Source organism: Tachyglossus aculeatus, chromosome 3, assembly GCF_015852505.1.
Source record: "Tachyglossus aculeatus isolate mTacAcu1 chromosome 3, mTacAcu1.pri, whole genome shotgun sequence".
In the NCBI taxonomy this organism is placed as follows: Eukaryota; Metazoa; Chordata; class Mammalia; order Monotremata; family Tachyglossidae; genus Tachyglossus; species Tachyglossus aculeatus.
This window is the reverse complement of record NC_052068.1, coordinates 30,372,068-30,398,275: the sequence shown is the minus strand read 5'-3', so window position 1 is coordinate 30,398,275 and position 26,208 is coordinate 30,372,068. Positions and strand designations below refer to the sequence as shown.

At 41.5% G+C, this 26,208-nt stretch overlaps 1 protein-coding gene across 15 annotated transcripts in view; it reads left to right on the top strand.

Moving 5' to 3' along the window:
* KCNMA1 (potassium calcium-activated channel subfamily M alpha 1) overlaps positions 1 to 26,208 on the top strand; it is a 950,458-nt gene that overhangs the window by 575,542 nt on the left and 348,708 nt on the right. For all 15 annotated transcript variants that reach the window (XM_038743623.1, XM_038743619.1, XM_038743612.1 and 12 more), the window contains exons 4-5: positions 9,752 to 9,845; positions 14,125 to 14,236. In XM_038743623.1, the coding sequence (XP_038599551.1) occupies positions 9,752 to 9,845; positions 14,125 to 14,236 (206 nt within the window). The remainder of the gene's footprint in view (positions 1 to 9,751; positions 9,846 to 14,124; positions 14,237 to 26,208) is intronic.

The following is a 26,208-nucleotide window of genomic DNA, read 5'->3' as shown; positions in this document are numbered from 1 at the left end:
GCTGGGTTGTAGCAGGAGATGAGAGAGGTTAAGTAGGAGGGGAAGGGCCAATTAAGTGCCTTGAAGGATTAAGGAGTTTCTTTTTGATGTGGAGATGTATGCGCAGCCATTGGAAATTTTTAAAGTTGAGAGACAAATGCAGGGAGATTTTTTCAGAAAAATGGTAGTGGCAGCAGGGTGAATTATGGATTGCAGAAGGGAAAACCTGGAGGAAGGGATGTCAGGAAGGAGGCTGATGCAATAGTTGAGACAGGATACGAAGGGCCTTGGAACAGCATGGTACCAGTTCAGATGTAGTGGAAGGGACGGACTGTAGAGATGTTGTGAAGAAAGAACTGACAGGATGTGGTGAGTATGCTGTTTGGAGGAGAGAGATGAATTGAGGATAATGCCAAGATTGTGTGTGCTTGCGAAAAAGGGAGGGTTGTGGTTTTGTTAACAGTGATGGAAAAGCTTTGCTGGGGTCTCCACAGTTAGGGGTGAGAGGCAGGGGAGGAATTGGTGAGACTGAGAAGGAAAAGCCAAAGAGATAGGAGGAGACCCAGGAGAGGACACTGCTGGTTAAACCAAGGTAGATAATATTGCCAAGAAAAGGGGATGGGCTGGAATGTCCAAGGCAGCTGAGAGGTCAAAGAAGACTAGGATAGAGTAGATTGTGTTGAATTTGGAGAAGAGATCACTGGTGATGTGGTGAGAGTTGTTTCAGTGATGTGGAGGAGGCAGAAGTCAAATTGCAGGGAGTTGAAGAGAGGGTTAGAGGATAGGAAGGTTTAAAACAACTCATTTGAGACAGAGAGGAATGGAAGGAGGGAGTTAGGGTGATAACTGGAGGGTGCAGTGAGGTAAAGGGAGGGGCTTTTTTAGGATAGGTGATACGGGGCATGTTTGAAAGCAGAGGGGAAGAATCCATTGGAGAATAATTGGTTAAAGATGGCCTTATATTTCTCAGGAACAATAATCATAATACTTGGGTCTGTACCCCTTAAGCACTTTAATAGTCACCTTATTCCCTGAGCCCCACAAGCGCTTATGTGCGTATTCATCCATAATTTATTTCAATATCTGTCACCTCCTCTAGTCTGTAAGCTTCTTGAAGGCAGGAATCATGTCTACCTTCTCTCTTGTATTCTCCCAAGCCCTTAGTACAGTGCTGTGCACACAGAAAGCGCTCAAAAAATATCATTGATTGATATTAATAGTAATAAAACTTGTCAGTATTTATATTGTGCCTTATTTTAAGAATCTGAACAAGAGTTACAGCTATTTACTTAATTTTCATATCAACTCTGAGAGGTGGGTGTGAAGGTGTTAAGTATTATATAGATGAAAAGTTCAAGGAACATTGAGGTGAAATTATGTTTCTGAGCTCTCATGTAGAGTCAGGGTTGAATGAGTGGTGGCTATATCATTCTCTCTCTCTCAGCTTCTGGGGGAAATATATATATATATATATATATATATATATTCTTTTTTTGTCGGAGCCCAGACAGCTTCATAGGTGACACAGCACAACTAACCTGCCATCCAAATCATCTATGTATTGATTTCCTGAATATAATCAAGTGATCTCTACTCTTGGGACATCTTATCTTAATTGTCTCTATCAAATTTAAAAACACCTCAAAAAAGTCCTCTTCTTAGCCCACAGTTCAATGGAATTGGCCTAAATAAGGCAAATGATCAAGGTTATTGGATCACATCTATTCTATTGAACAAAGACAAAATTAAAAGCCCTTTGCCTTTGGAGAGATTAATAGACATTGATTTCAAGACTCTGAGAGGTCTTCCCAACAAAACTATTTAGCCAACTGGCTGGAATTCAGGATCAATACTATACTTCAGATAAAGGTGCTACTTTGACTTTCATATTAGTCTCCTCTGTTTGGCCAATGAAGCATGCTAGAAAATGAAAAAGAGAAATCCAAATCCAAAAGTGTAATAAGTACAGTAAAGTAATAATATCTACCAGGTTTGAAAGCCTCTCAAAGGGATGCGAAGACTTTAAAATCTAATCAGTATATGAAACCTTCAGGTAAGAAATTTTAATATCTCAAGGACTTCATACAGTGCTCTGCATACAGTAAGTTCACAATCAGAACTGTCGATTACATAAGGGAGAGAAAGGTCTGTTGTCTAGATGGAGAAACTGAGGTTTGAGAATTATTATGGGATTTGTTGAATAACTATCTGCAAAGCCAGAAATAAAATCTATGTTTCTACGTCCTGCTGGCCACACTGATGACTGGATATGTAGTAGTAACAATAACAATGATGATGACATTTGTTAAGCACTTTCTTTGTGCAAAGCATTGTGTAAAGTGCCCCATCCTCCTGTCTCTCCCCACTTCAATCCATACTTCACACTGCTGCCTGGATCATCTTTGTGCAGAAATGCTCTGGGCATGTTACTCCCCTCCTCAAAAATCTCCAGTGGCTACCAGTCAACCTACGCATCAAGCAAAATCTCCTCACCCTCGTCTTCAAGGCTGTCCATCACCTCGCCCCCTCCTACCTCACCTCCCTTCTCTCCTTCTCCAGCCCAGCCCGCACCCTCCGCTCCTCTGCCGCTAATCTCCTCATTGTGCCTCGTTCTCGCCTGTCCCGCCATCGACCCCCGGCCCACATCATCCCCCAGGCCTGGAATGCCCTCCCTCTGCACATCTGCCAATCTAGCTCTCTTCCTCCCTTCAAAGCCCTGCTGAGAGCTCACCTCCTCCAGGAGGCCTTCCCCCTCCTTCCCCCCTGCCCTACCTCCTTCCCCTCCCCACAGCACCTGTATATATGTATATATATTTGTACATATTTATTACTCTATTCATTTTATTTGTACATATTTATTCCATTTATTTTATTTGGTTTATATGTTTTGTTTTGTTGTCTGTTTCCCCCTTCTAGACTATGAGCCCGCTGTTGGGTAGGGACCATCTCTATATGTTGCCAACTTGTACTTCCAAAGCGCTTAGCACAGTGCTCTGCGCACAGTAAGCACTCAATAAATACGATTGATTGAATGAATGAATGAATAAAGTGCTGGGGTGGATTCAAGATAAATCAGACTGGACATGCTTCGTGACCCACACCAGGCTAACAGTCTAAGTTGGAGGAGAAGAGGTAGTTTATCCTCAGTTTACAGATGGGGAAAGTGAAACTCACAGAAATTAATTTGCCCAAGATCACACAGCAGCTAAGCCGTGGAGCTAGGATTAGAAATCAGGTCTACATGCCCTTTCCACTAGGCGCATCACATTATTTTAGGAAGTTTATGTTTAACAATTTGAACTTTGGTCACACTCTCGCTATGGCTGGTATTGAAGGTACATTTCCTGATTTTGTCTTTATCTGGGGCTCTTCAGAGAACACAGTGTATTAATGCTGGTAGAAAAGAGTTTTGATAAAGGATGAAGGAGAAACTTAGGGTTATTCCTTCATTCAATCATATTTATTGAGTGCTTACTGTGTGTAAAGCACTGTACTAAGCCCATGGAAAGTACAATTAGGAAAAAAAATAATAATAATGGCATTTATTAAGCACTTACTATGTGCAAAGCACTGTTCTAAATGTTGAGGAGTTTACAAGGTGATCAGGCTGTCCCACGTGGGGCTCACAGTCTTCATCCCCATTTTACAAATGAGGTAACTGAGGCCCAGAGAAGTGAAGTGACTTACCCAAAGTCACACAGCTGACAAGCGGTGAAGCTGGGATTTGAATAGAGACAATCCCTACCTAACAACAGTCTCACAGTCAAGAAGGGGGAGATAGACAACAAAACAAGTAGACAGGCATCAATAGCATCAAAAATAGACACAAAGAATTATAGATATATTCATATTAATAAAATAGAGTAATAAATATGTAAAAATATGCACAAGTGCTGTGGGGCAGGGAAAGGGGTAGAGGAGAGGGAGGGAGTAGGGGCAATGGGGAGGGGAAGAGGAGCAGAGGAAAAGGGAAGCTTAGTCCGGGAAGGCCTCCTGGAGGAGGTGAACTCTCAGTAGGGCTTTGAAGGGAAGAAGAGAGCTAGTTTGATGGATGTATGGAGGGAGAGCATTCCAGGCCAGAGGTAGTACATGGATCTGGGGTTGACGGCTGGACAGGCAAGAACGAGGCACAGTGAGGAGGTTAACGGCAGAGGAGCGGAGGGTGCAGGCTGGGCTGTAGAAGGAAAGAAGCGACTTCTAGACTGTGAGCCCGTTGTTGGGCAGGAATTGTCTCAATTTGTTGCTGAATTGTACTATCCAAGTGCTTTGTTCAGTGCTCTGCACACAGAAAGCGCTCAATAAATATGATTGAATAAATGAAAGAATAAGGTGAGGTAGGAGGGGGCAAGGTGATGGAGAGCTTTGAAGCCAATAGTGAGGAGTTTTTGCTTCATGCGAAGGTGTATAGGCAATCACTGGAGATTTTTGAGGAGGGGGGGTGACATGCCCAGAGTGTTTCTGTAGAAAGATAATCCGGGCAGCAGAGTGAGGTATAGACTGCAGCGAGAAGATACAGGAGGATGGGAGATTAGAAAGGAGGCTGATGCAGTAATCCAGTCGGGATAGGATGAGAGATTGTGCTAACATGGTAGGAGTTTGGATGGAGATGAAAGGGCGGTTCTTGGCCATGTTGTGAAGGTGAGACCGGCAGGCTTTGGTGACAGACTGGATATGTGGGGTGAATGAGAGAGCCGAGTCAAGAATGACACCAACGTTGCAAGCCTGTGAGGCAGGAAGAATGATAGTGCCGTCCACAGTGACAGGAAAGTCAGGGAGTGAACAGGGTTTGGGAGGGAAGATAACGAGCTCAGTCTTGGACATGTTGAGTTTTAAGTAGCGGGTGGAAATCCAGGTGGAGTTGTCCTGAAGGCAGGAGGAGATATGAGCCTGGAGGGAGGGAGAGAGAACAGAGGAGGAGATGTAGATTGGGGTGTCATACTCCCCGCCACTTCCAACTTCACTATTTTTTTGTACTCTTAAAACAATATTTCAATCAGCCAGCACACTTTATAATTATCAGTTGGCATTCCATTGACTAGGACCAGATAGTTCCATTCTAATTATTTCCCCAAATATTTATTTTTTATAGCAGGTAAAACACAGGCCTGGGAGTCAGAAGGTCATAGACTCTAATAGCGTCTCCACCACTTGTCTGTTGGGTGGCCTTGGGCAAGTAGCTTGATATCTCTGGGCCTCAGTTACCTCATCTGTAGATTGGGGATTAAGACTGTGAGCCCCAAGCGGGAAAGGTACTGTGTCCAACCTGAGTATCTTGTATCTACCCCAGGGTTTAGTACAATGCCTGGCATATGGTAAGCTCTTAACATATACCACAATTATTGTTATTATTATTATCAAAAACTGAAAGGATTTGCTTCACCCTTCAATCTCTACGTTTGGCTATAAATCAATTTATCAGAGGTATATATTATTCATTCAATTGTATTTACTGAGCACTTACTGTGTGCAGCACTGTACTAAGCACTTGGAAAGTACAAATCGGCAACATATAGAGATGGTCCCTACCCAGCAAAGGGCTCACAGTCTTGAAGGGGGAGACGGACAACAAAACAAAAAAACAACAACAAACAAAACACCTAAAGGTAGGGCACAATTCAAAGCAACTGGAAAAGTACAATCCAGTAGAGTTGTTAAACACTTTCCTTGCCCACCTGGAGCTACAGTCTAGTGGAGGAGTTTGCAACCTTGTGGAACCTAATAAGCACTTAATAAATACTACAGTTATTATGGTGATCAGGTGTTATTTCAGGAGGTAGTCTGAATAATAATACTAATAATTTTGGTATGGGCTAAGTACTTACACTTTTCCAAGCACTGCTCTATGGTCTGGGGTAGATGCAAGATAATGAGATTGAAATCAGGGTTGTCTATGATGACACAGCTGGTAAATGCAGAGCCAAAATTAGAACCCAGTTTCTCTGACTCCCAGGCCGCTTCTCTTTCCAATAAGCAACTCTAAATATCATTACAGGATAAACTATATTCAAGTCTCTAGTCTGTAAGTTCATTATGTGCGGGGAAAACATCTACTAACTCTGCTATATTGTACTCGTCCAAGAGCCTAGTACAGTGCTCTGCATACAGTAAGCACTCAGTAAATGTGATTACTCTATTTTACTTGTACATATCTATTCTATTTATTTTATTTTGTTAATATGTTTTGTTTTGTTCTCTGTCTCCCCCTTATAGACTGTGATCCCACTGTTGGGTAGGGACCATCTCTATATGTTGCCAACTTATACTTCCCAAGCGCTTAGTACAGTGCTCTGCATACAGTAAGCACTCAATAAATACAATTGACTGATTGATTGAATGATTGGTTAATTTTTCCATTTGGGTACTATTACTACTCATACTGATAAGCGCTTTCTGTGTATCAAGCGCAGGCATACATATAAAACAATCAGATTACCAAGCGATCCTGTCCCACATGGAGTTCACAGTCTAAAAGAGACAGAGAGCAGAACTTCATTCCCATTTTACTAAATGAGAAAACTGAGACACAAAGAAATCACACTGCCGATGAATGACAGCATGACAGGGAAGCAGCATGACCTAGTGGAAGGAGCATGAGTCTGGGAGACAGAGAACTTGGGTTCTAATCCCAGCTCTGCTGTGTGACCTTGGGTAAGTCACTTATTTCTCTGTGCCGTAGTTCCCCCATCTGCAAAATAGCGTTCAATATCTGTTGTTTTCCCTCCTATTTAGACTTTGAGCCCCATGTGGGGGCTCATTATGTTGTAGTTACCCCAACAAATCTTCTCCATTAGGATACACAGCCCCAAGCCAATTCCACATTGCCTCCCAATGCTATCTTTAACATTTCAGTTCATGCATGAAAGGTAACCTGTTCCTCCCAAAAGGAAAAGGAAGGAGACCAATGGAAATACTCTAACCGCAGTTTCAGTAAGTGATTTTACTGGAAGCATCTGTCTAATTGGATTTTTTCAATGAGTAGATATAAATGAATGTCCTTGCTGTCTATTGAACTGCAAAGTGCCCTTCAGAACAGTTAGATCTTCAATTATACATCGGCTACTTCTCTCAATAGAAGAAAGAAAATGGTTTTATCTTTCTGGTGAGATCTATATGCTTAGAAAGCTCCTGGAGGCTATTTCCCTTGATGCCATTTAAACCTTAAGTTCTTAAGAAATGTCTTTCCTAACTCTGAGGGATTAGTTTTCTCTTTGATATCTCTCTGGTTGGCTCTCTTAAATCGTATACTTCATCAGAGGCTGTATGCTTTCACTAATTTGTGTCCAATTCAGTTTCCTGACTCCACAAAATAAATATACCAGATGATGTGAGAATGAGGCTAGTTGCCTTTCTGACAGTGATTTTTTAAAAATGTAAATGGTATTTGTGAAGCACTTACTATGTTCCAGTAACTGTACTAAGCACTGGGGTAGATACAAGCTAATCAGGTTGGACACAGTCCATGTTCCACATAGGGCTCACAGAATTAATCCCCATTTCACAAATGAGGTTACTGAGGCCCAAAGAAGTTAAATGACTCCCCCAAGGTCACTCGGCAGATAAGTGACAGACACAGGTATAGAACTCAGATCCTTCTGTCTCCAGGCCTGTGCTCTATCCATTAGGCCGCACTGCTTCTCACTGGACCGTGCTGCTTCTCAATAGAACTTGTCAGGAATTCTTTATCTTTACAGCATGCTAGTACTGCCAGACTAGTCCATGGCAAGTATCTCTTCAATAAAGCTGTGGTGTGTAATAAAAGGCAAGTTGGTATTCAAACAACCATTCTGTAGTTGTCCTTATTACTAATTCCGTTAGTAATAGTAACAGAATACTAATTAGTATTCTCAATTACTAATTGAGAAGCAGCATGGCTCAGTGGAAAGAGCACGGGCTTTGGGGTCAGAGGTCATGGGTTCAATTTCTGGCTTTGCCAATTGTTAGCTGTGTGACTTTGGGCAAGTTACTTAACTTCTCTGTGCCTCAGTTCCCTCATCTGTAAAATGAGGATTAAGACTGTGAGCCCCCGTGGGACAACCTGATCACCTTGTAACCTCCCCAGTGCTTAGAACAGTGCTTTGCACATAGCAAGTGCTTAATAAATGCCGCCATTATTATTATTATTAATTTCTCCAAAGGAAATGTTCAGTAAAAGAAGATACTCATAGGAAGTCATGACTTGCCATTTTGAGTCTTACCACTTTGATTCTAAATGTGTGAAACCTACATCACAGAAAATAACTCAGCTCAGCGTCACAGTATTGTTCCCATCTGCTTTTGACCTTCGATGTTCTTCTCACCATATTTCAGGAACTAGTTTTCATAATTCTTGTGTTTGACTAAATCTGGCAGTTTCCGTTTAGTTTTTAAGGATTCAAAAACATCTTCTCTGTCCCTGAAGTCTCTTTAAATGCCAATTCTGGTTGTTTTTAAAGCCGAGGTGATTATTTTTCCTATATATTTTGGCTGTATATGAATGGAAGGCGAGAGTTGGCATGTTTGACTTGTACCGAACTTTTACACCAGGAATGGTTAATATGAGTGCATGTGTAATTAGCTGGGATTCCAGAAAACTTTCTTTACATGCCCTAAAGAAGGTCACCCTGATTTGAGCTGCATAGATTCTTGCCTGTTGAACCATTTAGCATTTGGCTCAGAGGTGCAACTATACTAACTGGTATTGTGTTGAAAGTAATTGCCATGCTGTTAAAATGAGGAAGCCCTCCTCTCCCATTACCTAGCACCTGAGCAGACGGTCACATTCACACACCCACACACACCCCCAAAACCTAGCTGTTCCTTGATTCTGAATGTTGACTATCTTTTTGCTTTTGGAAAATGATTTTCTCCTCCCCCACCATCGTTTTTCTGGCACAGTAATTCTCATTGTCCGAGTCTGATATGATATATTATTCATTTCCAACTGGAGCTTTGAGGTGTTTGTAAGATTTATCTGTTCTCCACCTAGCATAATCCTCCAGAAATCCAGCAATAACCCTCACCAGAGCCAACTACCAGTTTGTATAGTAGTACACTTTGGACTGCCTTCTTGTGACCAAAGTGTAGAATCTGCTAGAGTTCGCATTGGCTTTGGCCTGCCCCTCACAAAAGCAATCGACTTGCATGCAAAAATTAACCCTTAGAGTACTGCTTCAAATCCCACAATGTTTTTGGTTATTTTGTTTAATTTTCTCAATAAGCTATCCTCCTCTTCCTAGATTAGAGTGCCACATATAGCCACCTAGACAGAAAGAAATATTCAAAGGATGTAACCAGGAATCTCTATTCCACAGCTCACCCGGGATCCTTCTGAGTTCTTTAATTCCTAAACTAATACTTCCAAAGGTTGTGAATGCAGCCACGATGTCTTGTTCCAAACAGCTTTTATTTCTAAGCTTCCTTGGTGGGGCTGTGGACTGTTCTTACCCTTGGTGTTATACTCACAAAGAGAGAAGTCAGTTCTTTAAGGGTTAATGTGGAATTACTGAAAATAACAGTAGGTGCTGCTCGTTTTTTTTCTTCTTCAAGGTATCTGCATGATCCTCTTTAGATTTTTTTTTCACTCGAATGATCTTAAAGGAAAGCAAGAATGAATGGATGAATAAATAGAACTTTTGGTAATGCTTGCTTGAGTTTCACAGGGATTGAAAAGCCAACTGTTTTCTCAATGGAGAGATTCACCTCCCCATCCCTCAACGAAGCAGTACTTTTCAGAACTATGAAAGAGCCAATGCCTTTGATTTACCTCTTGCCTTTTCTTCTTCCTGTCTAATAGCCCAATAGAATCCTGCCAGAATTTCTACAAAGATTTCACATTACAGATTGATATGGCTTTCAACGTATTCTTCCTCCTCTATTTTGGCTTACGGGTAAGTGCTGAAAAATGTTACTTTCAGTAGGGACAGAGATGCCCATCTCTTGGACTGGGGAAGCTATTCTCATCAGCATCATTGTTACAGACCAGTTAAAATCAAAGAAATTTGGGCAAGATAAGAAATGAAAGTGGCATTCAGGGTGGCATGCCTATAGACTACCTTTACTAGACACATATAAATACCCACATCTCAGTTTTTTTTGATATTTTGAGAATTACACTTGGGGTACATAATAACAATAATCATACCGATATTAATAAGCATCATCATCATCACAATATTTGTTAAGGACTTAGTACACGCCAAGTACTATAGTAAGCAGTGGGGGCAGATATGATAAGAAGCATTGCTCAGTAGAAAGAGCCCAGGCTTGGGAGTCAGAGGTCATTGGTTTTAATCCCGGCTCCTCCATATGTCTGCTGTGTGACTTTGGGCAAGTCACTTGACTTCTCTGTGTTTGTTACCTCATCTGTAAAATGGGGATTAAGACTGTGAGCCCCATGTGGGACAACCTGATTACCTGTTTATCTCCAATTACCTTTTATCTCCCTCAGTGCCTAGAGCAGTACTTGGCACATAGTAAGCACTTAACAAATGCCATTATTATTATTATATGAGGTAATCAGGTCAGAACCAGTTCCTGTCCCACACTGGGCTCACAATCTAAGTAGGAGGGAGAAGGGATATTAATTTCCCATTTTACAGATGAGAAAACTTAGGCCATGCCCAAGGTCAGCAGGAAAATAGCAGAGTTGGGTTTAGAACTCAGGTCCTCTGGCTCCCAAGCCCATGCTCTTGCCACTAGGCTATTATCCTTTCCTTACTACCTTTTACTATCTTCTGCTGTCACCAAAGAAACCCTGTATGTATCTGAAAATGTCCACAGCTTTCACTTTGGGGGATTAGCTGTATTTTCCAAATACACTTCATTTGATAAAGCATTTCTAAGTAGGTGTTTTTTTTTATGAGACTTGAGGTCCCATTCTGTTTTATTTGGACTGCCCACATCCTCCTGTAAGTGGACCCTTTAAATCTGTACTCATAGCATGGCTATTTCCAAGCAATAGAGTGTAAAGTACAAACTAAAACTCAGAAATTAAATAGTTTGAAATTCAAAGGCAGTGAATCATATTTAGTGAGTGCCCACTAAGTGCTTGGAAGAATACAATATAACAGAGTTAGTAGACACATTCCCAACCCATAACTAGCTTACCTGGAACACAGGTAAAATATTGAGTACATCTTCCATTTTAACCAGTTAGTTGGCCCTTCCAAGTTCCTCTGAAGAAAAAGGAATGAAAATACCACACCTGCGTGGCTCAGTGGAAAGAGCACTGACTTTGGAGTAAGAGGTCATGGGTTCAAATCCCAACTCCGCCAATTGTCAGCTGTGTGACTTTGGGCAAGTCACTTAACTTCTCTGGGCCTCAGTTACCTTATCTGTAAAATGGGGATTAAGACTGTGAGCCCCCCGTGGGACAACCTGATCACCTTGTAACCTCCCCAGAGCTTAGAACAGTGTTTTGCACAAAGTAAGCACCTAATAGATGCCATCATTATTATAATCATTATTATATCAATAGTCCTATTCCCTTAGGTTCTTTGAGGGCTGGGACTATTTCACTTCTGAATCTTAGGCACGGAATATGCCTGTTAATTGCTATATTGTGCTCTCCCAAAGTGCTTAGTACAGTGCTTTGCATACAGTAAGCGCTTAATAAATATGTTTGAATGAATGAATTCACTACTTTAAAAAGAAGCAGTGTGGCTAGTGGATAGAGCACAAGCCAGGGGGTCAGAAGCACACGGATTCTAAGTCCTCTTTTGATATTTCTGTGCTGTGTGACCTTGGGCAAGTCACTTAACTTCTCTGTGCCTTAAGTACCTCATCTTCAAAATGAGGATTAAGATTGTGAGCACCATGCAAGACAGGGACTGTGTAAAATCTGATTGGATTTTATCTACCCGTGTGATTAGTACAGTGTCTGGCACATAGAAAGTGCTTTAATAAATACCATTAAAATTTTTTTTAAAAAGAGAGAATGAAGAGCACTAGTTCACAGTAAACAGTATTATGGACTATTTCATTTAATTATATTTAATTATTCATCAATTAATAATTTTATTTAATTAATTATTCAATTTTATATGTGAGCAAAACATATGATCTAAAATATATATGACACTTTGTGCTCATATGTGCATGTATATGCATATATTATATATGTACAACTTTAGTAGGGAATTGCAGTCAAATTTATGGATCTTCAATATTAGCCCTTAAAACTTGTTTTCATTTATATAATTATTATCAAATACCTTTGGGAAATGTAGCTATCCAAAGCATGTAAGCTGCCCTTTTTGGTGGTGGTGGTATTAGTAGATTTTCCTTAAAAGTAACACCCTCAAATTCACAATAAAGAATAGTGCAAGATTAAGTTCTGTGAATTTACTGGAGTTCAGCTGACTATACAAGAAAGCATGGTGGGTTTCTAATTATTATGAGCAAATCATGATTTTCATAGGCTTCGAAGAAGTTCAGTGCCTTTAACTGCGGCCTTACAATTGCTTGCAGACTGATGAAGATAGCCCTCAAAGTTATCCTGCTGTGACTGTGAATTTATTTCCACATCAGACATTAAGACATTAATAATTGAACTTATTCATTTATTTCCATGGCACCCTTATCAATCCCCTTGCAAAAAAACCCAAATACACATTCAAGCACAAAGGCAATTTGTGATCCCGTATATGACGAGGGCAGTTACAGACAAGTAAAATGCCATTAAATGTTTTTGTACTGCTTACTAGTCCTAGTATTCTGTACCATTGAAAAGCAGCATAATAATAATAATAATAATAATGATGATGGCATTTATTAAGCGCTTACTATGTCCCAAGCACTGTTCTAAGCGCTGGGGAGGTTACAAGGTGATCAGGTTGTCCCACGGGGGGCTCACAGTCTTCATCCCCCGTTTTACAGATGAGGTAACTGAGGCCCATGGCAGCATGGTGGATACAGGATGGTCCTGAGATCCAGAAGGTCATGGGTTCTAATCCCGGCTCTGCTATTTGTCTGATGTATGCACTTGGGCAAGTCACTTAACATCTCTGTGCCTCACTTGCCTCATCTGTAAAATGGGGCTTAAGAGGTTCATTTCCCCTTTCAAAATTTTACAAGAATAGTTTACAAGTAGCAATATTGACTTTTAGAAAGCACTTTCACATTAGTGTTCTTATTTTGTCCTTATAACATCTTTGTGAGGTAGGTGATATTTAGCTCAATTTTACAGGTGAGCACAAAGAAATAAGTAGTCAACAACATCCTGACTCCTGCAATGTGAATGTATTTCACCTCCCAAACTGATTTCAATCCTATTCCTCCCCCTTTACCTTACACAGAGTCTTGTTGGCTGCCTCAGTGCAGCATCAAGCCAAGATAAATATCAGTCCAATTCCTTACCCTTAAGAGTGTTAAAGGGGTGTTTCCCATGGGATTGGAAATCTTCATGCTTTCCTTCATGTAGCAGGTTCATACATGTCATTTCTAACATGGTGTCATGATATCAAAATATTCTCCATTTGACTTTTCAGAGTTCCTCCGATCCTAGTAAGAATGAGTGTGGGGCTACCCAATTTCAACATTGGAATAAAGATTTGAGGGCAATTCTTCCTGGCTGATTTTTTTTAATGGTATTTTTTAATCACTTACTATGTGCCAGGCATGGTACTGAGCACTGGGGTAGATAGAAGTTATTTAGATTTGAACAAATTTCTTGTCCCACATCGAGCTTACAGTCTCAGTCCCCATTTTACCAATGAAGTAACTGAGGCACAGAGAAATGAAGTGACTTTCCCAGGGTCACCAGCAGACAAATGGCAGAGCTGGGATTAGAACCCAGGTCCTCTGACTCCCAGGGCCCTGCTTTTCCCATCAGACCACACTGCTTCCCATACTTTATTAGGTTTTTAGTTGAATATTCTGTACAAAAGCAAGAATCCAATGAGAAGGACCCCTTGGGGGTCTTGATGTGGCCTCTAGTAACTCAAAGGAAAAAGAATAATCTTGCCTTGCTTACTTGTATAGGACATTGCTAATAATGGCAACTCGAGTATCTCACTCAAGGTAGAATTAGACTTGAAAGTCCTAAATGCTCTTCTCTCAGTTCCTTCAGTGAAATTCAGTTTTAATGTTTGGAAAAGGGGATATAGATTAAAACCACCAATGGATTTTTTTCAATCCTTTGCATTTTTTCTCTCTTTCTTTCTCCAGTTCATTGCAGCCAACGATAAGCTGTGGTTTTGGCTGGAAGTTAACTCAGTAGTAGATTTCTTCACAGTCCCTCCAGTGTTTGTGTCAGTTTATTTAAACAGAAGTTGGCTGGGTAAGTGAATACTATTTTCCCCTACTCACTCGATTCAAATGTTCTGAGCCGTGGACCAGAGAAGCAAAGGTAGGTTATAATTGCCCCCTCTTCCAGAAACCTCTGCTTTACAATCAGCCACCCTTGCCTGCAATTGAGCAGTTTCCTGATTTGAAGTTGCTGAAACATTTTACTGTGGAACTCTAATTTAAATGGAGGGAGAGATTGAGGTTAGGCAGTTGTATTCATGGTCAGTTAGTTCAAAATTGCTGGGTTGGAGCAATCGGCCCATTGCCAAGAAGGCTTAGGCATCACACTCGTGCCCCTCATCCAAAAAACACAAGACTGAAACAGCAGAACAGTCATTTGGTTTCAACTTCACCTCAAGCTTCTCTACTTCAAATTCACTTTCTGGGAGAGATGGTGAAGCCACAAGGACCACATTACCCCTCCAGATACTCAGTCCTTGGAGAGTGAGGGGGAAAAAAAACCCCTTTCCTATCAGTTTGCTGATTCCAACTCCATCTCACAGGGGTCTGCTAATGTGGAGTTCATGCTCTGATTCTGATGAGGTCCATAGTACTGCATAATTCTATGGCGGAAAAGGTAAATCTAAAGCTATCTCTTTGCTGACCAGACCACACGATCCCTTCTAATCAGGGAAGGTTTCCACGCTATTGAATATCACTGGAAGTCACATACATGAAAATGTGTATATGTGTCACCTATCCTCCTCTTTAAGACTGATTTACTTAGTCCTCCCTAAAATAAATCAGGTTGGAAGAGTACAGCCTTGAACTATCTGTCTCTGCGCTTGTTTCTGAAAAAGGCCAGGGTGAATAGATGATTCAGGAATCATCCAAATCCACTTGTTCTGCTCACTAGTTAGAGCCCCAGTTTTCTGTCCCTGAGTAACTTACTGCCAGTTCTGATGAAAATGGCAGATGCAAGTCCACTGTGCATATTAGTGGTACCTCTCCAGTATTTCTGCTGAAACTGATAGCAAAACCAGTTCTGCTTCAGTGGCATGCCTTTGGATTACCTTTCTGTCCATTAAGCAGCAGCGAACCGTGGGGAGGTGAATTATCGGCAGACTGTCCAACTTCCCAAGAGGAGGTTAATAATGTGCACTCCTACACTATGCCTCTGAGAGTATTTCCAAGTGCACAGTCCTAGAATACTATTCATCTGGAGCTTCTTATGTAGTTTGTAAATTAAGCAGGCTATTTACTTCTCCTTCTGTGCCCTGAGTTTGGGCTTGTCAGTACTGTTTAGCACTTCAACAGGTCAAGCACTTAGTACAGTGCTTTGCACACAGTAAGCACTCAATAAATATGATTGAGTGGAAAACTCATGTCAGTGAATTGTGCAACCCATTAGTTGATCAACGTTCTGATTGAGTTCGATGAACTGTTCGCTAAAATGAACTTTTAGGAATATTTTTGGGTATCATTATACTTGCCTTACCATGACCCTCTTTCACCATGCTGTGTGATCTTCAGCAAGTCACTTAAATGCTCTGTACCTCAGTACTTTGTAAAATGAGAATAAAGACTGTGAGCCCCATGTGGGACAGGGACTGTGTCTAATCTGACTGCCTTGTATCTACTCTAGTGTGTAGTACAGTGCATAGCATAGAGTAAGCGCTTTACAAATATCACAGTTATGTGAACAAGTCATTTCCAAGTAGATGGTTGAGATAACTGTTCACATTCAGCTCAGGTCAAGACATTCCTCTGTCATAAGGACTAGTTTGTAGTGCCAAACTAGTCCTTATGACAGAGGAATGTCTTGACCTGGATATGAATTGACTAGATAAAGAAAAATAATAATTATTAGGGCATTTAAGTGCTTACTATGTGCCAGGCACCGTGCTAAGAGCTGGGATAGATACGAGCAAATCGGGTTAGACAAAGTCCCTGTCCCACGTGGTGCTTCTAGTCTCAATCCCCTTTTTACAGAAGAGGTAACTGAGACACGGAAAAGTGAAGTGACTTGCCCAAGGTCACACAGCAGACAGGTGGCGGAGCTTGGATTAGAACCTATTATCTCTGACTCCCAGCCCTGTGCTGTATCCTCTATGCCATGCTGCTTCTGACAAAGAGAAAAGGAAGGGAGGGAAAAGGGAAGGGGAGGAAGAGAGAAAAAGAAAAACAGGAGAGGGGAGAGAGTGATTCATCATCATAATAATAATAATGTTGGTTTTTGTTAAGTGCTTACTATGTGCAAAGCACTGTTCTAAGCGCTGGGGTAGATACAAGGTAATCAGGTTGTCCCACGGGGGGCTCACAGTCTCAATCCCCATTTTCCAGTTGAGGGAACTGAGGCCCAGAGAAGTTAAGTGACTTGCCCAAAGTCACACAGCTGACAAGTGACGGAGCCGGGATTTGAACTCACAACCTCCGACTCCAAAGTCCGTGTTCTTTCCACTGAGCCACGGTGTGGTCAATCAGCCAGTGAGCACCCTCTATGTGCAGAGCACTATACTAAGTGCTTGGGGGAATGCAATACAGTAGAGTAGATAAATATGATCCCTGCCCACAAGGGATCACGTATATTATTATGTATTTATGTATATAGCTATAATTCTATTTACTTATACTGATGCCTGTTTACTTGATTTTATATATACATATATATCTATATAATTCTATTTATTTATATTGATGTGTGCTTACTTGTTTTGATGTCTGCCTCTCCCCTTCTAGACTGTAAACTCGGTGTGGGCAGGGATTGTCTCTATTGCTAAATTGTACTTTCTAAGAGCTTAGTACAGTGCTCAACGTACAGTAAGTGCTCAATAAATACAATTGAATTGAATGAATGAACATTAAAAGAAATTACAGATGGATGTGTATATAAGTGTTGTGGGGCTGGAGGAGTAGTGAATATCAGCCTTCTAAAGAGGAACAGGTCCAAGTGCATAAGTGACATCAAAGGGAGAGTTTAGACAGGGAAGTGAGGGCTTAGAGAAGTCCTCTGCTTGGTGATGGCATAATTACAGAGTTACATTCTTTCTCTGTCAAACACAATTTCAGTTACACTATCACCCTTCATTTGTTGATATCTAAGTATGTTCCTTATAAGCAGTCACGGGGAAAATGTATGTATTTATATTTATATTTAATTATGATTAATATAATTATATTTAACATATGCTTGCTGAATTCTCATTGTGATTCAAATCCAGCTTCTTCCAATAACCCATAATTGTCCTTGATATTTCTACTCTTCCATAACAGTCCTCAGAAATAACACACTCAGCGGGCCTGGCAGGAAGGTGTAGCTTTTCTTTTTATTTATAAGCATGTCCCATAGTCAATAGTCAGAAACATCACAAGAGCAAAACAAGTTCATTCTAACCTATTCCTATTTCCAGCTGTCCTGTTTGGAAAATGAGAATCCTAAATTCATTTTTGTTTTCTCCTCTTCTTTCAAAGACTTCAAATTCTGGCAGGAAATATCTGGAACTAATTTATGTCTCTAGTCTGTGACCTCCCCTGTAATGCCCCTCTGCTTCTTGGGGCACAGAATGGAGGCCTACTTCCAGAACTTTCTTCATAATAATAATGATAATGATGGTATTTATTAAGCTCTTACTATGTGCCATGCACTGTTCTAAGCACTGAGCTATGTTCTAAGTGCTGTGTACTATCACTTCCTCCCAACACTGTCATCCAAGAGGCCTTCACTGACAAACCCTCATTTCCTCTCCTCCCACTCCCTTCTGCATCACCCTTGCACTTGGATTTGCTTCCTTTATTCATCCCTCCCTCAGCCGCACAACACAAGTACATATCCATTATTTATTTATTTATTTATATTAATGTATGTTGACCCCCTCTAGACTGTAAGCTCACTGTGGGCAGGGAACATATCTAAGTATTCATCAATCTCTCAGTCATATTTATTGAGTGCTTACTGTGTGCAGAGCACTGTACTAAGTGCTTGGAGAGCACGATACAACAATAAACAACAAAAACTATACATGTCTGGAACAACTGGCTAGGGCGATGGTGTCAATAAGGATGGAGAAATAATTTTGCTGGGCAGAGGAGAGAGCAGAGTTAAAGCATGCAAGGATAAACACGAAGTGGATGAAGTTGGCCTGATGTTTAGGTTTCTGCCAGCAGCTCTCTGCGGCTCATGCACAAGAGCGAAGGAGGCAGATCCTGCAGGTGATCCAGGGCTGTGGATTAGTGGTATGAGATCGATGAAGGGATAAATGAGCAAGTGGTCAGCCAAAGGGTCATTAGGAACATCTTTGTGAATATTGAAGTCCTCAAGGATTCATGTGGGCATGAAGAGAGAAGGAATGTGAGAAAGGGATCAAAATGGTTAAATAAATTGGAAGTGGTACCTGAGGGGCAGTAGATGACAGTTGCAAGAATCTGGAGTGGGTGGTAAGGGCAGATGATATGAGCTTCAAAGGAAAGGAAAGAAAGGGAAGGGGAAGCTGGAGTGGTGTGAAAGTGGCATTGGGGTGTGAGAAGGAAGTCAACACCTCCTCCTTTCCCAATGAGTCTGGGGAAATGGGTGAAGATGAGGCCCACACTGGAGAGAGCAACAGGGGAGACCGTGTCATCTGGGGAGAACCAGTTTTCAGGGATTGTGAGGAGGACAAGTGACTGAGTCAGTAACAGGTCAGGAGGAAGGGACACTTCCCCAAGGTGGAGCGGGGGTTTCACAGCTCACACTTGGCTGAAGCTGTGTATGAGGAGGGGGGAGGGCAGTGAGGGAGAGGACAGTGGGGTGGGGAGAATTTGGATGGGAGTGAGTTGACGGGACACATGCAGGGGGAGGGGGTGACGAATGGCACTGAGACAGGATTACAGGGATGCAGAAGGGAGGAGAATTGGGGTGACACAAGGGGTGGGGAGGAGTTGGGTGATGGAGGGAGGTGAGATGGGAGGAGAGGACTGGGATGGGCTGACAGGAGTGAGGGTGGGGATTGAAGGTTAATGGTGGGGTGGAGGAGGTAAGCAACCAAAATAACTTAATCCAGTGATACCCAGTGGAGAGGGTTGAATTGTCCTTGGGTCATTGAGAGTGAAAAGGCCAGAGATTAGGAGTAGGAGGGCACAGGTATTGAATCCTCATTTTGTAGATGAGGGAACTGAGACACAGAGAAGTTAAGTGGCTTGTCTAAGGTCACACAGCTAGTAAGTGGCAAAACAACCCAGCTCCTTGGACACCCATACCTGTACCCTTTCTGCTATTTCATGCTGCTTCTCATGCTGCTTCCAACAATACAGGTCTATTGGATTGATAGTGTGATGTGATATTAAAAGATACATATGTGTTCATGGCTTTGCACATGGGTAACTCCTATAGCATAGGTTTTCTTGGTCATGGACTCTGAGAATGCAGCCCCTACCTTATAGTGCAACATTGAGTATTTATTGAACTCTTAAATTTGCAGCTCTATTCAATCCTAAGTAGTTACCAGGATGATGGGCTACAATGTGTCATTGAAGAAAGGAAGGAAGTGACTTGCATTGTACTTCCCAATCACTTAGTACAGTGCTCTGCACACAGTAAGCACTCAATAAATACGATTGATTGATTGATTGATTTGGACTCATTGGAGAGAAAAGCTTATTTATTCATTCATTCATTCAATCATAATTGTTGAGTGCCTACTGTGTGCAGAGCACTGTACTAAGCGCTTGGGAAGTACAAGTTAGCAACATAAAGGTATGGTCCCTACCCAACAACGGGCTCACAGTCTAGAAGGGGGAGACAGATAACAAAACAAAACATGTGGACAGGTGTCAAGTCATCAGAATAAATAGAGATAAAGCTAGATGCACACCATTAACAAAATGAATAGAATAGTAAATATGTACAAGTAAAATAGAGTAATAAATCTGTACAAACATATATACAGGTGCTTTGGGGAGGGGAAGGAGGTAGGGTGGGGGGGATTGGGAGGAGGAGAGGAAAAAGGGGGCTCAGTCTGGGAAGGCCTCTTGGAGGAGGTGAGCTCTCAGTAGGGCTTTGAAGGGAGGAAGAGAGCTAGCTTGGCGGATGTGCAGAGGGAGGACGTTCCAGGCCAGGGGGAGAATGTGGGCTGGGGATCGACGGTGGGACAGGCAAGAACGAGGCACAGTGAGGAGGTTAGCAGCAGAGGAGCAGAGGGTGTGGGCTGGGCTGCAGAAGGAGAGAAGGGAGGTGAGGTAGGAGGGGAAGAGGTGATGGACAGCCTTGAAGCCGAGAGTGAGGAGTTTTTTGCTTGATTTATAGGTTGACTGGCAATGGCTGGAGATTTTTAAAGAGGGGAGCAACATGCCCAGAGCATTTCTGCACAGAGATGATCCGGGCAGGAGTGTGAAGTAGAGACTGAAGTGGGGAGAGACAGGAGGATGGGAGAGCAGAGAGGGGGCTGATGCAGTTATTTACCACTGTCTTAACATATTTACTAGTGCTGCTTTGTTTCTTAAAATTCCCAGTCTCTTTATTTTTAAACTATCTACAATATTTCACTCAACCAAGTGAAACTGAAGCAGAGCAACCTAAATTGATGCCATGAGGATTTTGAAGCAATCTAGTTTGTGAGGCAGTAAACATGTAGGAGAAGAATTAAAAATAAATTTAGGGGTTTTGGTTCAGTTAACTAAAATAAATATTCTGGTTTTCAAGTCTGGATAATAAGCCCAGAAGGGCAACTCCCTAATTTGACCTGTTCCGGTATCATAAAATGAATGCTTAACTTTTTGATCAATGCCAAAACTGTTAATTGGATGTATGGCTCTTTGCTCAGGTTAATCTGAGTAAAGAACAGTTTAGAAAGTGCGGGTAGACCAGGGGAGATGTTATAAAGCCAATTGTGGGGTTTTTTTAATGGTATTTGGTGTTTTCTATGTGCCAGGCACTGTTCTAAGCACTGGAGTAGATATGAGGTAATTAGGTTGGTCACAGACAACAGTCCATCATGGGACTCACAGTCTTAATACCAGTTTTATAGATGAGGTAACTGAGGCACAGAGAAGTGAAGTGACTTGCCCAAGGTCATACAACAGACAAGTGGCAGAGCTGGGACTATGATGCTGACTTGCACCTCCCAAGCGCTTAGTACAGTGCTTTGCACGCAGTAAGCGCTCAATAAATACAATTGAATGAATGAATGATGATGATGATGGCATTTGTTAAGCACTTACTATATGGAAAGCACTGTTCTAAGCATTGTGGGGGGGATACAAGGTCATCAGGCTGTCCCACGTGGGGCTCACAGCTTCATCCCCATTTTGCAGATGAGGGAACTGAGGCTCAGAGAAGTGAAGTGACTTGCTCAAGGTCATACAACAGACACGTGGCAGAGCTGGGACTATGATGCCGACTTGTACCTCCCAAGCGCTTAGTACAGTGCTTTGCGCACAGTAAGTGCTCAATAAATACGATTGAATGAATGAATGATGATGATGATGATGATGGCACTTACTATATAGAAAGCACTGTTCTAAGCGCTGGTTGGGGGGATACAAGGTGATCCGGTTGTCCCACGTGGGGCTCACAGCTTCATCCCCATTTTGCAGATGAGGGAACTGAGGCTCAGAGAAGTGAAGTGACTTGCCCAAGGTCACACAACAGACATGTGACAGTGCTCTGACTCCCAAGCCCGGGCTCTTGCCACTGAGCCACACTGCATCTATGAATGAATGAATGAATCCGGGTCCTTTGATTTCCCAGGCCCCTGCTCTATCCGCAAGACAACGCTGATGGGTTGGGGTCATCATCATCATCATCAATCGCATTTATTGAGCGCTTACTGTGTGCAGAGCACTGTACTAAGCGCTTGGGAAGTACAAATTGGCAACATATGGAAACAGTCCCTACCCAACAGTGGGCTCACAGTCTAAAAGGGGGAGACAGAGAACAAAACCAAACATACTAACAAAATAAAATAAATAGAATAGATATGTACAAGTAAAATAGAGTAATAAATATGTACAAACATATATACATATATACAGGTGCTGTGGGGAAGAGAAGGAGGTAAGATGGGGGGATGGAGAGGGGGACGAGGGGGAGAGGAAGGAAGGGGCTCAGTCTGGGAAGGCCTCCTGGAGGAGGTGAGCTCTCAGTAGGGCCTTGAAGGGAGGAAGAGAGCTAGGGGTCATGTCTGCTTCACCTATTCCCAGAGATCTATCATTCTACACAAATCTAACTACCATAGTTTTAGATATTTCTGCAATCATTTTGAAGCCACGGTTATGGGCAAATTGAAGCTTTGTTTATTGGCTTTGAACAGAATGGTCTTTGCTTCCCTCTACAGGCTTAGCTTCTGGACAGCTGCTTTGTTGCGGTGAAATAGGTTGAAGAGGCAAACTATTAGAACTATTAGCATCTCCATCCTTTAAAAAGCCTAGCCTAAACTTATACATAATTTCTGGGGAAAGTGTGGTGGTAGCACAGAGTGAGTGTTTCCCTCTCCTTCATCTCTCTTAAAACCATCTGGGGGTTGACCTTGCCTATACCATCTTTCTGTTCTTCTAACACTTACTTTTTACCTCTGTAGCAACTGAAGCTACACCTGAATCAGAATTTTGTAGTTAATTAGGGGTGGGCAGGGAACATGTTTAGCACCTCTGTTGTACTATACTCTTCCAAGCATTTAGTACAGTGCTCTGCACACAGTAAGTGCTCAATAAATACCACTGATTGATTTTCAGAGATCATCCAGTAAATTTGTCATAGTACACAAAGCCTGTGAACAAATAATGATAATAATAATAATTGTGGTATTTGTTTAGTGCTTACTATGTGCCAAGCCATTTGCTAAATATTGGGATAGAAAATTAGGTCTCATATGTGACTCACAGTGTAAGTAGAAGGGAAAACCCCTTTTTGCAGATGGGGGAAGTGGGGCACATAGAAGTTAAGTGACTTGCCCAGGGTCACACAGAAGACAAGTGGTGAAGCCCAAATTAGAATCCAGGCCCTCTGACTCCCAGAATCGTGTTCTTTCCAGTAGGCCAAGCTGCTTCCCTAAAGAAAGATCTCTTAAAAAAACTAAAATGAAATTGTAATGATTTTACAAATGCATTTTTCTACCAGTCTTGTGTTTATGGATTGGATCAGATTTTCCTGAGTGGTCCAATATAAAAAGGTATCTGGTCTTAATTTTTTCCTTCGAAATAAATCAACTTGGTGTCAGCTAAGACCATGACAAAATCCTGGTCTTGTTGTGAGGAATTCTACTTTAATTTTGTTCTGGTACAATCTGTGGCCTCATCCTTTTAAAGAATCCTCGGTTGATTTCCATTGCCAAGTCTGCAGGAGTGAACTGGAAAATAAATTCCCCCATTTTTTTTTTAATGGGAAAGGAAAGGATTAGTCTAGCTGTCAAACATTGCAGATACTGAGAACTTATCAAGACTTCTTCACTAGACTGCCCTCTCTCCTTCAAGGTTATGCAGTCTGCTCTTACCTGAGTAAACATTCTTTACCACCAGCCTGTTAAACTCTGATGCTTACCCTGATACTGGCTTACAGGTAATTGGTTACCTTCACTCTACAGATATTTCTCTATGATGCTTAAGCTTTTCTTTCCTTCTGAAGAAGCAAGAGAAGTGCTTAATAGTGCGAGAATTGCTTTGGTAGCTGAATTATTGCTGTATGGTAAAAGAAATGAGCCCATTGTTGAGCCTCTATGCTGTGGTTTCGGGTGTAGTGAAGTGCAGTGCTAAAAGCTTGGATATACTGCAGTATACTGATTGCCACTTCAATTACAGTGAAAAAGCCTTTCAGAATGAAACTGGTTGTTTGGGGACTTATTTCACTTTAAGAGATTTCCAGTTCTATCTCTCTGTTATTTTACAATGAGTCGCACATTAAAGGAGGACCCATATTCTAAGCACTCAAAGATTTGCCTGACTTTGTTGCACACTGAATTGGAATACCATACTAATAGTGAATGTCACTAGGCAATGCATTTGACAGGTTAAAAGAGTTGCAAGAACATTTTAGCATGTATGTTTTTCCTTCAGGAACCTGCATTTCTGTTGTTGGGCACATGCTTATGTAGTAGGCATGATCTTCCAAACCAAGTACTGAATATTTTTCCCAATGAACCCTTATCCTGATAAAGTAGCAGAAGTGGATAATCTTGATAGATTTAGAAGATAAATAAGGGAAAGAGTATCTCTGAATACCTCATGTCCTTTTCAGCACATAATTATTTGAAAAACAGCCCTATTATTTGAGAATGGCTTTAATTCTATAATTCTATTTATTTATATGAATGCCTGTTTACTTGTTTTAATGTGTATATGTAGCTATAATTCTATTTATTTACATTGATGCTGTTGATGCCTGTTTGCTTATTTTGATGTCTGTCTTCCCCCTTCTAGACTGTGAGCTCATTGTGGGCAGGGATTGTCTCTCTTTGTTGCTGAATTTTACTTTCCAAGTACTTAGTACAGTGCTCTTCACACAGTAAGCACTCAGTAAATACGATTGAATGCATGAATAAATAATTCAAAAGTGAGGTTGAACTCATTGGTAATGGAAGAGAAAGGTAGGGTTTGTTGTTTCGCCTATCATAGGAATCTCTCCTCCAGATGGAGTCTTAGACTCCACTGTATATGAAGAATCTTCAGGAGAGCACCCAGATTTTCCATGATCCAGAAATTGTGAGGATTGTAGTACTGATTTTGTGCCTACTGTGAACAGAGAACTGTACTAGATACCTAGTAATTTTCACCAAAAATCAAGGGTGTGGTCCCCACTTACAGTACAGCAGACTAGCAGGCATTAACTGGAAAATATATACCAAGTAAAAGAAAGAATATAGATACAAATAATAAAAAGGAAATATAAGTAATTTCCCAGATATATGCATGAGAACTAAGATGGCAGATAAGGTGACATGACCAGGAGAGTTGGAGAAAAGTCAGGAAATGCCTCTTGAAGGTAGTGACTTTTCAGAAGGATTTCAAAAGTAGATTAAATAGATTGAAGGGATGGGAGTATCTTGGAAGGGGAACCATTGTATTACTGCACTGGGGTGTGATGAGGGTAGTAGTAGTTGTAGAAGGAGGGGTAAATTGGTAAAATGTTAAAAAGAAGAAATTAGAAGGATTTAGGGGCAGACTAAATGTGATAGGTTAGTGCCAGAAGAGTCAGGTATAATACAAAGGTGTGAGCTAGGAAGAGGATAAGGGAAAGAAACAAAGATGAGGCGGTCACTTTGTTCCTTAACTTTGTGTTAAGTTTCAAGCTTCTTCTAGAAGCAAAGTGGATTAGTATAGCTGATGATAGAGTGGTGCTGGGGATACTGATTTAGGAGTCACCTGTGGAATGATGACACCCGAAACCTTGTGAAGGTATGAAATCCCTTGGAAAATGAAGAGAAGACCGAGTAGGATGTGGACTGTGTCCAACCTGATTCACTTGTATTTATCCCAGCACTTAGTGAACAGTACCTGGCACATAGTAAGTACTTAAATACTGTTAAAATAAAACACTGGAGATTTGTGAGGAGAAAGGACAAAAACGTAGTAAAGGAGCTAAGTCAGAGGTCACATCTTCTCCAAGAGGCCTTCCCCGACTAAACCCTTTTTTCTCCACTTCCTCTTCCTTCTGAGTTATCTACACACTTGGATCTGTGAACTTTGGGCTTCTCATAATAATAATAATAATAATAATAATGGTACTTATTAACCGCTTACTATGTGCCAACCACTGTTACATGTGCTGGGGTAGATACAAGCTAATGAAGTTGGACACAATCCCTGTCCATTTGGGACTTACAGTCTCAATCCCCATTTTACAGATGAGGCAACTGAGGCACAGAAGTAAGTGACTTGCCCGAGGTCACACAGCAGACAAGTGGCAGAGCCAGGTTCAGAACCCATGACCTTCTGACTTCCAGGCTTGTGCTTTATCCACTAGGCCATGCTGCTCCCCCCGACCATCCACCCCACAGCACTTATGTACATATCTTTAAATTATATATTATAGATTACTTATTTTTATTAATGTCTGTCTTC